The sequence below is a fragment of the Pongo pygmaeus genome, chromosome 10 (genome assembly GCF_028885625.2).
Source record: "Pongo pygmaeus isolate AG05252 chromosome 10, NHGRI_mPonPyg2-v2.0_pri, whole genome shotgun sequence".
In the NCBI taxonomy this organism is placed as follows: domain Eukaryota; kingdom Metazoa; phylum Chordata; class Mammalia; order Primates; family Hominidae; genus Pongo; species Pongo pygmaeus.
The window spans coordinates 112,035,663-112,050,584 of record NC_072383.2 but is presented as its reverse complement, the minus strand read 5'-3'; the positions used below and the strand labels follow the sequence as shown (position 1 = coordinate 112,050,584).

Here is a 14,922-nt window from a genome sequence, read left to right as displayed (position 1 = left end):
GCATACCATAAAATTCACATTTAAAAATGTACAATTTGGCCAGGCACAGTGGCTCACACCTGTAATCCCAGCACTTTGGGAGGCCGAGGTGGGCGGATCATTTGAGGTCAGGAGTTTGAGAGCAGCCTGGCCAATAAGGCGAAAGCCCACCTCTACTGAAAATAAAAAAATTAGGTGGGCGTGGTTGTGCACATCTGTAATCCCAGCTAGTTGGAAGGCTGAGGCAGGAAAATCACTTGAACCTGGGAAGCAGAGGTTGCAGTGAGCCGAGATCACACCACTGTACTCCAGCCTGGGTGACAGAGCAAGACTCTGTCTCAAAAAAAAGTACAATTCATGGTTTTTAATGTATTCATAAGGTTGTGCAACCATCACTCTCTAACTCCAGAACCTTTTCATCATCCCGGAAGGAAACTCCATACCCATCAGCAGTCAATCCCCACTCCCCCCAAGTCCCTGGCCCCCACTAGTTGGCTTTCTGTCTCTGTAGATTTGCTTATTCTGAACATTTTATATAAATAGAATCATAGAGTGTGTGCCCTTTTGTGACTGGCTTTTTTCGTTTAGCATGTTTTCAAGGTTCTTTCATGTTCTGGTGTGTGTCAGTCCTTCATTCCCTTTTATAGCCAAATAATGTGGCATTGTACGATAGATCACATTGTATGTATCCATTCATCAGTAGCTGGGCATTCGAGTTGTGTCCACTCCCTCACTTTTGTTAAGCTACTTTTACTGCATGCGATGAGTCCCTGAACAACATACTATTTTGCTTTACTTGTTATGGAGCTTTATAAGAAGTCAGACAATATCAGAAGTGGGTGAGAGCCAGGTGCAGTGGCCGGCCCCTAGTGTAATTTTCTAAAGAATGCATGTCCACTTTTTCTTCCCAAATAGATGAAGGGCTGTGGCAGGAGTGGGGATCCTACCCTGCACATGTCTCAAAAGCATGCTGGGGAACATGCTGGTGGGGGTGGGGCGGGGTGGGAGCCCCATGTCCCCACCTTGGCCCTTACCTCCTCCGACACAGCAGCCTCCACCACGCCGGCTGCATAGGCCTGTAAGCTGTCATTGTATTGGTCACTTGTGCCCAGCTCCAGAAAGGCCCACCTGGAGGAGAAGGAGGGGACACTCAGTCAGCAGCAGAGGCCCCCAGCTAGACACACGGCATCTCCAGGCTTAAACTATGAAAACGACACAGTGGTCAGTAGATGCACATGTGAATGTCTGTCTGTCCATCTTTGTGAGCTTGCTGGATTAAATCCCTCCAAGAGGAACTACTGGCTCAAACGGCATACGTATTTTTAATTTTTGTAGATATTGACAAAGAGCCTCCCCCAAAAATGCAGGACCTATCTATATGCCCTCACCCACAATAACGCCAGCTAACAACATCCATTGAGATGTTAGCTCTGTGCCACGCCATGTTCTAGTCACTTTCATGTCTATTAACTCATTGAGTCCCCTATAATCCTACAAGGTGGGCACGTCCCAATCTTGTCCCTCTTGCAGAAGAGGAGGAAATTAAAACACAGACTTATGTCACATGCCATCCCCACCTCCATGTCCATGCCCTTTGCCAGTCCTCCACCAATGGCCAAGTATCCTTCCCTGCGCCTTCACTTGGGCTTGGTTGTGTCACGTGACCTGCTCTGGCCAATGGGATATGGGTGGAAGTGACAGCATGCTGGTTATAAGATTAGCCTTCAGGAAGCCTCACTTGCCCCTTTGTGCCTCTGCCATTACCATGGGAAGAACAAGCCCCGGCCAGCCCACTGGTCCCAGGGATATGAGAGCCACACAAGTACACCAGGTCTGTAGAGCTGCAGCATGAAGTAGAGCGGCCCCAGTGGCCCCACAGATCCATGAGGATCAATGTTGTTGGTTTAAGCCGCTGGATTGGGGCTGGTTTATCACACAGCACTGCTGCCCAGTACTAGCGGATACATGTGAAACGTCACAGAGTCGGCAGGGGCAGGACTCACTTCCAGGCAGGCTGGCTCCCACTCCTCTGAAGGAGCACTTCTCAGCCTCTGATGTATATGCAGGTTACCTGAAGGCCTGGTTAGAAGGCAGGTTCTGATCAGTTCTGCGATGGGGTCTGAGATTCTATTTCTTTTTTTTTTTTTCCCCTGAGACAGAGTCTGGCTGTTTCCCAGGCTGGGGGGCACTGGCATGATCTCAGCTCACTGCAACCTCTGTCTCCCAGGTTCAAGTGATTCTCCTGCCTCAGCCTCCGGAGTAGCTGGGATTACAGGCATGTGCCACCACACCCAGCTAATTTTTGTATTTTTTGTAGAGACGGGGTTTCACCATGTTGGCCAGGCTGGTCTCGAACTCCTGACGTCAAGTGATCTACCCGCCTCAGCCTCCCAAAGTGATGGGATTACAGGCATGAGCCACCACGCCCGGCCTCTGCACTTCTAAGTAGCCTCCAGGTAATGCCAACACTGCCAGTCCTGGAACCACAGCAGGTCACAGACTGAGTCTCTACAATGAGCAAACTTCTGTTGCCCACTCCCTCACTAAAATGATTACTAGCAAACTTTTTCATCTTCACCAAGGTGATAGCTGCAAAAGTTCCAACACGCTTGCAATTTTTAAATTAGTTAAGTTACATATATTTTCTTATTTTTATTGGTCATTTATAGTTCTCTGTTTCATGTCCTTTACCCATTTTTCTCTATTGGGTTAAAATCTTTTCTTATTGGTTGGTGAAATTCCCTGTATACACATTAGCCCTCTGCTTATTACTAATATTGAAAATATGGGGCCGAGCACAGTGGCTCACGCCTGTAATCTCAGCACTTTGGATGGCCGAGAATAGGAGAAATTCGAGACCAGCCTGGCCAACATGGTGAAATCCCCATGTCTACTAAAAATAGAATAATTAGCTGGGTGTGGTGGTGCACTCTTGTAGTCCCAGCTACTCAGGAGCCTGAGGCAGGAGAATCACTTGAACCTGGGAGGCGGAGGTTGCAATGAGCAAAATGGCACCACTGCACGCCAGCCTGGGTGACAGAGCATGACTCTGTCTAGAAAAAGAAAAAAGAAGGGGAGGGGAAGGGGAGGGAGGGAAGGAGGGGAGTGGGGAGGGGCCAGGTGCAGTGGCTGATGCCTATAATCCCAGCACCTTAGGATGCTAAGGCAGGAGCATCACTTGAGGCCAGGAGTTCAAGACCAGCCTGGGAAACAAAGCAAGACTGTCTACACGAAATAATTTAAAAGTTACAGGTGCAGTGGGGTGTGCCTGTAGTCCCAGCTACTCAAGAGGTTGAGGCAGGAAGATCACTTGAGCCCAAGAATTTGAGGCTGCAGTAAGTTATGATCACACCACTGTACTCCAGCCTGGATGACAGGGCATGACCCTGTCTCTAAAATAATAATAAAAGAAAATATGTTTATGTTTTAATTGGTTTTTGCATTTGTTCTTGCCATATAGATGTTTTCATTTTTGTGTGGCCAGATCAATCTTTTCCTTCATGGTCCTAGATACCATTTTTGCTCCAAGGACACAAAAATATTCACTCATGTCATTTCTATAACTAGTGGGGAGGAGCATTTTTAAAGGCAAATTCTATTAAGAAAATGAGGGCAACAGGAAGACACTAAAGAGACCTTGAAGAGGCTACAAGACAGGGAGAGGCAGGCTTGGCCAGGGCTGTCTCGTGGGAAGTTGGCTAAAAAGCCATCGAACACTTCCAAGACAGCAATAGCTCAGCCCTGAAGAAGACTCTGGAGAGGGAAAGACTCAAAAATGCCCACATCTGATACCTTCAGTAAGCAAGCCTTTTTGAGTGCCTACTGGGTGCCAGACCTTGAGGGTGTCTAAGGATGAATGATGTTCATCTGGCCCTCAAAAAGCTAGTGGCAGCAGAGGGGAACGGCATGAAAACAGATAAGGACCTAACAGGGTAACCGTTATGACGGAAAAACGAATAAAGTGTCAAGGGGTTGTCCCGAGGAGGTATACTGCTGCTGCTACAATAATCTGACTATAATCTGTGAAGGCATCACAGAAGAGGTGACAGCTGTTCTGGGTTTTGAAGTTTACATAGGAGTTTGCCAGGTGAGGAGAAGAGAGAAAGTAAAAGGAGGAAGCCTGAGTTCTGAATGTTCCTAAGCAAAGTACTTTGGGGCCAGCAGGGTGGGGCTGTGGGGATCTTTAGTGGGGCCTTGATACAGGGAATTACAATAGCCCCAGAAACTGTGGTAAGTATTCACATTTTTATGTAACTCTAAATTCTTCCAAAAATGGCCAGGGCTCGGTGGCTCATGCCTGTAATCCCAGCACTTTGGGAAACCAAGGAGGGCGATCACTTGAGGTCAGGAGTTTGAGACCAGCCTGGCTAACACGGTGAAACCTCGTCTCTACTAAAACTACAAAAATTAGCTAGGTGTGGTGGTGCGTGCCTGTAGTCCCAGCTACTCTGGTGGCTGAGGCATGAATCACTTGAACCCAGGAGGTTACAGTAAGCTAAGATTGTGCCACTATACTCCAGCGGGGGTGACAGAGTGAGACTCTGTCAAAAAAAAAAAAAATTCTTCCAACAACCGTATGACATGGGTTTTATTCTCCCCATTTTACAGATGTGGGGAACCGAGGCTCCCACATAATACAGTTAGATGAAGTGATTTGCCCAAGGTCACACAGCAGGTGAGCAGCAGAGCTGAGACTAACATTCTTGAGTGAATGCTCTGCGCCTCTAATTCAACTCAGGTTTGTGGCGGAGTGTTGGGGGCAAGGAGGTATAGTTCTTATCAAATACAGATGACAGCCATGAACTTCGGGCTAATTATTCACATAGCAACACAGATAAGGACAGAAAAAAACAAGAGAAAAAATTAGATTTTTAAATTTCAAGGAGAATGGAAGACAAAGAGTTTGGGCTTGTGGGTCCCTCCGACTTGGTCTGATCTGAATCCCTGGGTAGATCCCTTATTGGTTGTGTATCTTTGGGCAAACTGCTCTACCTCTCGGGGTCTTGGTTTTCTCATCTGTAAAATGGGCAGACTGACTCCCCCTTCAGAGGACTGCTGTGGCACGTGCCAGGAGAGAACACACATTATACACTCACTAAGTATTTGTCTCATCAAGAATCTGCGAGGAGATGGTGAAGTGGCTCATGCCTCTAATCCCAGTGCTTTGGGAGGCCGAGGTGGGAGGATCGCTTGAGGGCAGGAGTAAGAGACCAGCCTGGACAACAAAGTGAGACCCCCATCTCTACAAAAAATAAAAAATAAATTAACCAGGTGTGGTGGTGCTTGCCTATAGTCACAGGAGGCTGGGGCTAAGATGGGAGGATCACTTGAGCCCAGGCTGCAGTGAGCTATGATCACATCACTGTACTCCAGTCCAGACAATAGAGTAAGATGCTGTCTCATTAAAAAAAAAAAAAGAATCTGAAGGGGTAGGAGTTTGAGGAGACCCCGGCAAGTGTGATGATGGGAGGAAGATTATAACAGGGCCCAATATGCAGATCCCCTCGTGATAAAAGCTGGCAGTGGATCAAAGGAGACCTCGGACAAACCGTGTAAAACCAAAACAGCTGTGCAGCTGTGAGCCCCAGTAGTAACTGAGCGGCCAGTGGCCTCCTCCAGGGCACACCTGGTGAGAGCTGCCCCTTCTAGCAAGGGTGGGCTCAGCCAAGGCCTCAGCACTGAGGCCCCGGAGATAAGCAGTGGTTAGGAACCCATTCCCTGGCTGGATGCTCATACAGCCCTGCAGGGATGGGCATAAGGGCCCTTCTTCACAGCAGGACTTTTCTCCAAAGCCAGAAAAGATGGAACTTCCCGACACGCCCATCATTAGGGGCCTGATACAATAATCACACATGCCATAGCGGACTGCATGTGCTAATGAGCAAAGAGGTCAGAGATGAAGTTCAAAAAAAAGTCGAGAAGTCCAAATGGTAGGCACAAGCTAAGCCCATGTGTAAATACATCACACACCACATATGCCTCTACATTTATATGTATGCAAGAAGGTTTAGGCCTCTTTATGCATAGAAAATTCTGGAAGAAAGAGCTAAAAGTCTGGGCGCAGTGGCTCATGCCTGTAATCCCAACACCCTGGGAGGCTGAGGCGGGCGGATCACGAGGTCAGGAGATCGAGACCATCTTGGCTAACACGGTGAAACCCCGTCTCTACTAAAAATACAAAAAATTAGCCGGGCGTGGGGGCGGGCACCTGTAGTCCCAGCTACTCGGGAGGCTGAGGCAGGAGAATGGCGTGAACCTGGGAGGCAGAGCTTGCAGTGACCCGAAATCACGCCACTGACTCCAGCCTGGGTGACACGGCGAGACTCCACCTCAAAAAAAAAAAAAAAAAAAAAGCTAAAAATGTTATATCTAGGAAGAATGGTAGGGGGAGGCTTTTACTTCCCATATCCCATCCCCTCTTTCTAAACTGCTAGAAATTTGTTTTGTTTTCTTTTGTTTTGTTTTGTTTGAGATAGGGTCTCACTCTGTCACCCAGGCTGGAGTGCAGTGGAGTGATCACAGCTCACTGTAGCCTCACCTGGACTCAAGCAATCCTCCTGTCTCAGCTTCTGAGTAGCTGGAACTACAGGCATGCACCACCATGCCCAGCTAATTTTTTATATTTTTTGCAGAGATAGGGTCTCACCAGGTTGCCCAGGCTGGTCTCAAACTCCTGGGCTCAAGCAATCCTCCTGCCTCGGCCTCCCAAAGTGCTGGCATTACAGGCACAAGCCACCGCGCCCGGCCGGAAAAACACTTTAGAGTGTGTCTATAACTAGATGTGCTTATTAAAGACTACTCTTCGGCCAGGCACAATAGCTCACACCTGTAATCCCAGCACTTTGGGAGGCTGAGGTGGGCAGATCACCTGAGGTCAGGAGTTCAAGACCAGCCTGGCCAACATGGTGAAACCCCGTCTCTATTAAAATTACAAAAAAAAAAAAAAAAAATTAGCTCGGTATAGTGGCGCACACCTGTAATCCCAGCTACCAGGGAGGCTGAGGCAGGAAGATCACTTGAATCCAGGAGACGGAGGTTGCAATGAGCCAAGATCATGCCACTACGCTCCAGCCTGGGTAACAGAGCAGACTCTATCTCAAAAAAAAATAAATCAAAAGAAGATTATTCCTTATTCAGAGAGTATGTCCTTTCTGCTTGTTTGCTCTAAAATTGCCAATCTTTTATGAGATAAACGCTGACAGGGGTTGACAAATATTGCTTTCCTTTGTTTTAATGCACTTGCTTGGCAAAAATTAAAAGTTGGCAGCAGTAGGTCTGTTTCCTCAATCTTTTTTTTTTTTTCCTGGAAAATCTATGGGCCACACTGCAATTTCATGCCAGGGGCAGCTAATGTCTCTAAGATGACTCAAGAGTCTAATCAAGGTGCCTCTTGAAAGAGGCCACATTTGAAAAAGTCGGACCACTGATATGAGCAGGGGGCCACAAACATCTCACAAATATCAGCACCCCACTTCTGCAGTCTAGTATGGCCTTGGATGCTCTCCATTATGTGGGATGCCCCCCGTATCTGTGTCTATCACTCCTATCTCAGCCTTTTTTTTTTTTTTTTTTTTTTTTGAGACAGGGTCTCACTCTGTTGCCCAGGCTGGAGTGCAGTGGCACAATCACAGCTGACTGCAGCCTCGACTTCCCAGACTCAAACGAGTAGCTGGGACCACAGGCATGCACCACCACACCCAGCTAATTTTTTAATTTTTTTGCAGAGACAGGGTTTCACCACATTGCCCAAGCTGGTCTCTAAATCCTGGCTCTTGCCATCCTCCTGCCTCGGTCTCCCAAAACGTTGGGATTACGGGTGTCAGCCACAGCACCTGGCCTCCTTTCTCATTCTTGATGGTATAGATTCATCTCTTGTGATTGTTCAAAGAAACAGCTGGGCCTTATTTATCCATTTTACTGGGCTGTTTTTGCCTGTTGGTTGGTGGATTTGGGATGCTTCCCCGTTTACTAAATTTGTTAATTCCCTCTAATTTTGATTCACTTCCTCTCTCAATGGGATGGTGATTTACTTTAAGCAAACTTGTCGATAAGGTGCTGGTCAGTGGGATCAGATCAGGGAAGGAAGACAAAGTAAGGTTGGAGGATACAGCTTCCCCAGGACCAAGGCCAGAGCTAGACTGAGGCAGGCTCTGCCCCTTGGACATCTCTGATCTCCAAGCACCAAATCATAAATGTTTCCAGGCTGTGTAGGGGTGTTGGCCCAAAGTCAGATATGGCACAACTGAAACAAGGTACCGAGCACAGTGGCTCACATCTGTAATCCCAACATTTGGGGATGCTAAGGTGAGAGGATCACTTGAGCCCAGGAGTTCAAGACCAGCCTGGGCAACATGACAAGACCCCTGTTTCTACAAAAAAAAAAATTTTTTTAATTAGCCAGGCATGGGGGTGCGTATCTGTAGTCCCAGCTACTTTGGAGGCCGAGGTGGGAGGATTTCTTGAGCCTGGGAGCTCAAGGCTGCAGTGAGCCATGATCATACCACTGCACTCGAGCCTGGACAACACAGTGAGACCCTGTCTCAAAAAAAAAAAAAACCAAAAAACCTTTTTTAAAAAATAAAAAAGACAAAGGATTATGGTGTAGGGAGAATTTATCCTGATAATCCCAGGATCCCCATTGGCAAAATCTGGGGATTTCACCAGGAAGGAGGAGGGATCCCAATTCTGAGTGAACAGAGGCATCAAATCCCTGTCCCCCACCCTCCGAAATAAGACACAGAGTCCCCCACAGATCAGAGATTCTGCTCATCAGGAGCCAGGACACCCCCTATGGCTTTCTTTCATCTGACCTGGAGTCCTCAAGCAGCTGTCTCTGAGGACCTCAGTTTCCTGCCTGTAAAATGGGGCTCGCTGTACAGTTTTCCCTGCATCAGAGCCTCAAGTGCTGGCAAACTCAAAGGGAAAGGGGCATGTGAGCGTAAGAGGAGGGGATGAGTGAGGGTGCCGAAAACAAGCCAGAAAGGCCGAGATGGGCAGATCACCTGAGGTCACGAGTTTGAGATCAGCCTGGCCAACATGGTGAAACCCCATCTCTACTAATAATACAAAAATTAGCCAGGCGTGGTGGCACACACCTGTAATTCCAGCTACTTGGGAGGCTGAGACACGAGAATTGCTTGAACCCAGGGTGGGGAGGTTGCAGTGAGCCAATATCGTGCCCCTGCACTCCAGCTGGGCAACAGAGTGAAACTATGTCTCAAAAAATAAAATACAAATAAAAATAAATAAACAGTGCTTTCTGTGACCCAAGTGAATTTCCATGACCCTTTTGGCCCTACCTTGAGATGAGGGAACATGCTCAGAGAGGTGAAGGGATTTGCCCAAGGTCACACAGCAGAGGGGCTGAGCCTGGAAGAACTTTCCATCCAGCACAATCAAGGAAGCCTTCTCTCCACTTCCATGTTTACCATAGTCAAGAACAACACAGCCCAGGAGGGGCCTCCAGAGGCCAAAGCCCCCTCCCCATGCTGGGCCTCGCTCCTGCCTCTCCTCCCCTGAACAGTTCTGTCATGCCCTCTTGATTCTGCTATGCAGGGCCAAAAACATGAGTGAGTCAGCAAAGAATGGGTCACCAGATCTGAGAGTCCCAGCGGCCCCCGAGGCCAGCCACAAAGCTTCAGTTCCCTCCACAGATGCCAGCTCACTCTGTGGCCTCCTCTCTCTGGGAGCCTTCCCAGATTGACCCCAACCAGCACCCCTGTGTCTGCGTAAATATCTCCCCCAAATCTCACATCTATTTGATGTACTCCCCAAGTGCCACCAGAACGGGGGTGTCCTCGGCATCCTGTGTCTCCCTAACACCTGCAGAAGTCAATGCATGCCAGCAAAATGGATAGGGGCTAAAGTGGGAGGAGGCCCTTTCTGCTGGAAGGGGCACTGTGGTCTGAGCACAGACCACATCCTGGGCACATCCTAGTGCTAGGGTTCCCTAGCATCATCTGGGCACTAGGATATGACAGATGCACCCCGGGTTCCCTAAGATCCCCCAGCACAGTCTGATCCAGCGTCTGGGCCCTGCTGACAAGTCTTTGAAGCTGATCCTTCCCACTCCCACTGACTGATTTCTCTTCTATCGCTGTCTGTGTCTCCCACTGTGTAAAGACAGCTGCTCAGCTGTGTCCCTAAGGCCAACCATCAGGGTAATGAATAAATGAATGGGCACAAGCCCTTGTACAGAACTTGCAGCACATGACCACCCAACTAGAGCACATCCTCAAAATCTGGGCCACAGATGGGGAAACGGGAGCCCAGACAGGCGGAGGAGTTAGGTGAGAGTCACACAACAGAATGACAGCCTGGGTCCCAGCAATAAAGATGGTGAGCATGGCTGCCAAACACAGCATCCAGCCAAGGACTTCCCCTTGGACCAGGACACAGAAGACAAGGGAGGAGCAGAGCCCTAGCAGGATACTAAATGGGTCTATGTGACTTTAGGGACCCTATGCTTTTGGACTAGCCTGGAACCCAGGTTCAGTCCTGCTGACCTGGCACTGGAAGGGAGGCAGGGGGCTGGCACCCACGAGCAAGCCACAGCCAAGCAGGTAAGAGTTAGTCTCCTGCTGAGTTATCATCACCCCTCAGGCCTGGGGACAGGGGGCTGGCCTCCATGGGGTGAGGAGGCAAAGTCTAGGGAAGGGAGCAGGTCCCCGTGAGGACAGAATTTACCCACCAGCCATGGACCTGATCCAGATGCAGGCACTGCGGCCTCGGTGGTAGGGAACTGGCTTCTTGGGGACAGAAGTACTGTCACCACTGGCTGAAGGCAAGGGACTAGCCCCATGAGGTGAGGGATGCCGCAGTAGCCCGCTCCCAAACAGGGGACTTGGCCCACAGGGCGGTGCTGCAGCCTCGGGAGTAGCTGACCCCCAGAGAAACGGGCGCTCCCACCCGGCAAGAGGCCGGTCCCGGGAACAGGCGAGGTCCGGCGCCCACGCACGCCCCTCCCCCGATGGCCCCGCGTGGGGACAAGCCAACCCTTACCCAGTCTCGCGGATGGCGTTGGTGAGGTTGGCCCAGGCCACGGCGTCAGGGTGGCGTCCGTCCACCAGAAGCAGCTGGCCCGCCGAGGCGTCCAGGAGCACCGAGCGGCTGCGGGAGGCTGGAGTGACTGGCCCATCGCGCGCCCAGCGGCCCCCCGGCGCTGGGATCGCCCCCGCCAGGCCGCTCAGGAACGGCCCGACCAGCAGGGCCAGCACCAGGGCCAGCGCCAGCGCCCGGGCCAGGTGGCTGCCGGAGGAGCCGTACATCTGGCCCACCATGACCGCGTAATGCTGCGCGCCGCAGCCCGGGTCACGTGACTGCGCTCCGCCCTGGGCGGGGCCGAGGGCGGGCGGGGCCGGGCTTGGGCCAAGCCTTTCCAGCGTGGGAGGGGCCGGGGCGAGGGGAGGCCTACGGGGCGGGACCCACCTTGAAGAGGCCGGCCGCCCCTTCCACCTACGCAAACCCAGTTTAGCACACTTCCCCAAGCTTTTTCTTTTTTTTTTGAGACAAGACAAAACCTCCATATGTCGCCCAGACTGGAGTGCAGTGACGCGATCTCGGCTCATTGCAACCTCCGCCTCCCGGGTTCAAGCGATTCTCCTGCCTCATCCTCCTGAGTAGGTGGGATTACAGGCGCGCACCACCACGCCCAGCTGATTTATGTATTTTCGGTACAGACTGGGTTTCGCCATGTTGGCCAGACTGGTCTTGAACTCCTGACCTCAGGTGATCCGCCTGCCTCAGCCTCCCAAAGTGCTGGGATTACAGGGGTGTGCCACCGCGCCCGGCCAGATTTATTTAATGGTATTTGCCATTTATTTAAAACAGTTATCTAATGCAGAGTCTTTATTTCAACTTTTCCTATTGTCCCTCAAGTACCCTTTTTACATGTGTGTGGGAAAAAGCTGTCTAACTACTACTCAAAACCTAGATGCCGTCGGGCACAGTGGCTCACGCCTGTAATCCCAACACTCTGGGAGGCCAAGGTGGGCAGATTGCTCGAGTTCAGGAGTTCAAGACCAGCCTGGGCAACATAGTGAAACCCCCGTCTCTACTAAAAATACAAAAAAGTAGCCGGGCGCAGTGAGGCGCGCCTATAGTCCCAGCTACTCGGGAGACTGAGGTAGGAAAATCACCTGAGCCCGGAAGGTCGAGGCTGCAGAGAGTCGAGATTGCACCACTGCACTCCAGCCTGAGCAACCAGAATGAGACCTTGTCTCAAAAGAAAAAAAAAAACCTAGATGCGATGAAAGATTAATGCATTTGACTATAAATTTTTTAACTTTTTCATGTCAAAAAACTCAATAAGCAAAGTCAAAAGACATCTGACAGACCAGGAGAAACTATTTGCAGCATATATCATATATATACATATATATATATCTCTCTCTCAACATATATCATCTAATATATCAGGAACTCTTAACATTTGAGAGGGAAGGCCAGGTGAGTGGTTCACGCCTGTAATCACAGCACTTTGGGTGGCCAAGGTGGGGGGGATGCTTGAGCCCAGGAGTTTGAGACCAGCCTAGAAAACCTGGCAAGACTCTGTCGCTATAAAATACAAAAATTAGCTGAGCTTGGTGGTGCACACCTATAGTCCTGTTGTGGGAAAGTGAGGAACGGAGAGACCAATATGAGAGAACAGAAGGATGTTTATTTCAAGGTACGCACTGGCTCAGTGGATTCACATCCAAAAAGCTGAGCCTAGAACAAAGATATTGTGGGGTTTTTAAAAGCGGGCTTACAAAAGTAAAACAAAAGTAGTTAATCATATAGTGCATAACTTGTGGCCTTGCATAGCTGGTGGCCTTGTAGCTGCATCAAAAGAAAAACAAGAACTGGCTAAATAGAGAGGTTTGTAAAACATAGTCATGCTTAAGAGACCAAGGAAAGGAATAGCAATAAAAGAATTTGTCTTTCTTTTTTTTCCTTCAACCTTGCTCTGGAGGCGGGCGGTGGGGTGGAGGGCGGTGTCTGGAGCCCATTCCTCTGGCCTTGGCTTTTCGGACAGCGTTATCTTATAACTGTCCTTGAAGTGAGCTGCTAAGCAGAGGAAAACTTGTTCTTTTTTAACCCTTGCCTTGCCACATTCTGCGCCTTAGCTCTTACTTCTCTTGGAGTGAATACATGTAGTACTTATTATTATTATTATTTTAATTTCTGCCTCAGTCCCAGCTACTGGGAGGCTGAGGAGGGAGGATTGCTTGAGCCTGGAAAGTCGAGGCTACAGTGAGTTGCACTACAGCTTGGGCAACAGAGCAAGTCGTTGTCAAAATGGAAAGAGAGAGAGAGAGAGGGAGAAAAGGAAGGAAGGGAGGGAGGGAGGGAAAGGGAAGGGAAGGAAGGAAAGGAAGGAAGGAAGGGAGGGAGGGGAAGGGAAGGGAAGGAAGGAAAGTAAGGAAGGAAGGAAGAAAGAAAGAAAGAAAGAAAAGGTTTGAGAAGGAAAATGTGAAAACCAGACAGAAAACATGGGCAAAAAGCATCAGCAAATAATTCGTGAACAAAGATGTAGAAGTGACCATTATATTTATGAAAAATGCTTGCTTCATTCACTATAGGAGAAATGCAAATTAAAGCTACACTGAAAATAAACATTCAGAGAAATATATGGTGAGAGAACATATACCCTGAATGTACCATTCAGGGTAACATGAAGCGATGCTCCTGAGTGCCCAACCTCAAGCTTCGGGTGGAAACAAACTCTATACTTAACCATTCAAAAAAGAAGAGGCCAGGTGCAGTGGCTCATGTCTGCAATCCCAGCACTTTGGGAAGCCGAGGCAGGCAGATCACGTGAGGTCAGGGGTTCAAGACCAGCCTGACCAACATTGTGAAACCCCATCTCTACTAAAAATACAAAATAATTAGCCGGGTGGTGGCATGTGCCTGTGGTCCCAGCTACTGGGGAGGCTGAGGCAGGAAATTCGCTTGGACCCAGGAGGTGGAGGTTTCAGTGAGCCGAGATCATGCCACTGCATTCCAGCCTGGGCGACAGAGTGAGACTCTATCCAGAAGAAGGAGAAGGAGAAGAAGTAAGAAATATATAATAAAAACAGTGCACGTAAAGACTGCTGAAATCTGAATAAGGTCTGTAATTTAGTTTTTTGATTTTTGTTTTCTTGGGTTTGAGACAGGGTCTCACTTTGTCGTCCAGGCTGGGATGCAGTGGTGCAACCATAGCTCACTGCAGCATCAATCTTTCAGGCTCAAGCGATTCTCTCACCTAAGTCTCCCAGGTAGCTGGGCTACAGGCATGCACCACCACACCTGGCTAATTTTTTTGAGTTTTTGAAGAGATGGAGTCTTACTTTGTTGCTTGGCTGGTCTCAGACTCCGGGCTCAAGCGATCCTCCCATCATGGCCTCCCAAAGTGCTGGGATTTGTAATTGAAAGTACCATATCAGGCCGGGTTCGGTGGCTTATGCCTGTAATCCCTGCACTTTGGGAGGCCATGGTGGGAGGATCGCGTGAGCTCAGGAGTTCAAGACCAGCCTGAGCAAGATGGTGAAACCCCATCTCTACTAAAAATCCAAAAAAAATTTAGCTGGGCATGGTGGCACACGCCTGTAATCTCAGCTACTCGGGAGGCTGAGGCACGAGAATTGCTTGAATCTGGGAGGCAGAGGTTGCAGTGAGCTGAGATTGCACCACTGCACTCCAGCCTAGGTAACAGAGTTAGACCCTGTCTCAAAAAATTTTAAAAAGTTAAAAAAAAAGTTCCATATCAAAGTCAATTTCCTGATTTTGATATTTATACTCTGGTTACATAAGTTGTTATCACTGGGAGAAACTAAATAAAGAGTACATGTTTTCAAAAACAAAAACTTTAAATAAACTACACTGAGATATCATTTCTTTCTATGAGATTAAAAAAAAATAGTTTAGAAGCTTGACAACATACCCTGTCGGTGAGCCTGGAGAAACAGGCACATGCACGTT

General features: G+C 49.0%; 1 protein-coding gene across 2 annotated transcripts in view; it reads right to left on the bottom strand.

The window, feature by feature from the left end:
- PLBD2 (phospholipase B domain containing 2) overlaps positions 1-11,315 on the bottom strand; it is a 32,366-nt gene extending 21,051 nt beyond the window's left edge. The window contains exons 1-2 of one of the 2 annotated variants that reach the window (XM_054443782.2): positions 10,981-11,315; positions 1,014-1,107 (exon numbers count right to left, since the gene is read on the bottom strand). In XM_054443782.2, the coding sequence (XP_054299757.1) occupies positions 1,014-1,107; positions 10,981-11,258 (372 nt within the window). In that variant the 5' untranslated portion in view covers positions 11,259-11,315. The remainder of the gene's footprint in view (positions 1-1,013; positions 1,108-10,980) is intronic. The other variant, XM_063646753.1, reaches the window with a different exon arrangement.
- Positions 11,316-14,922: the final 3,607 nt, after the last annotated feature.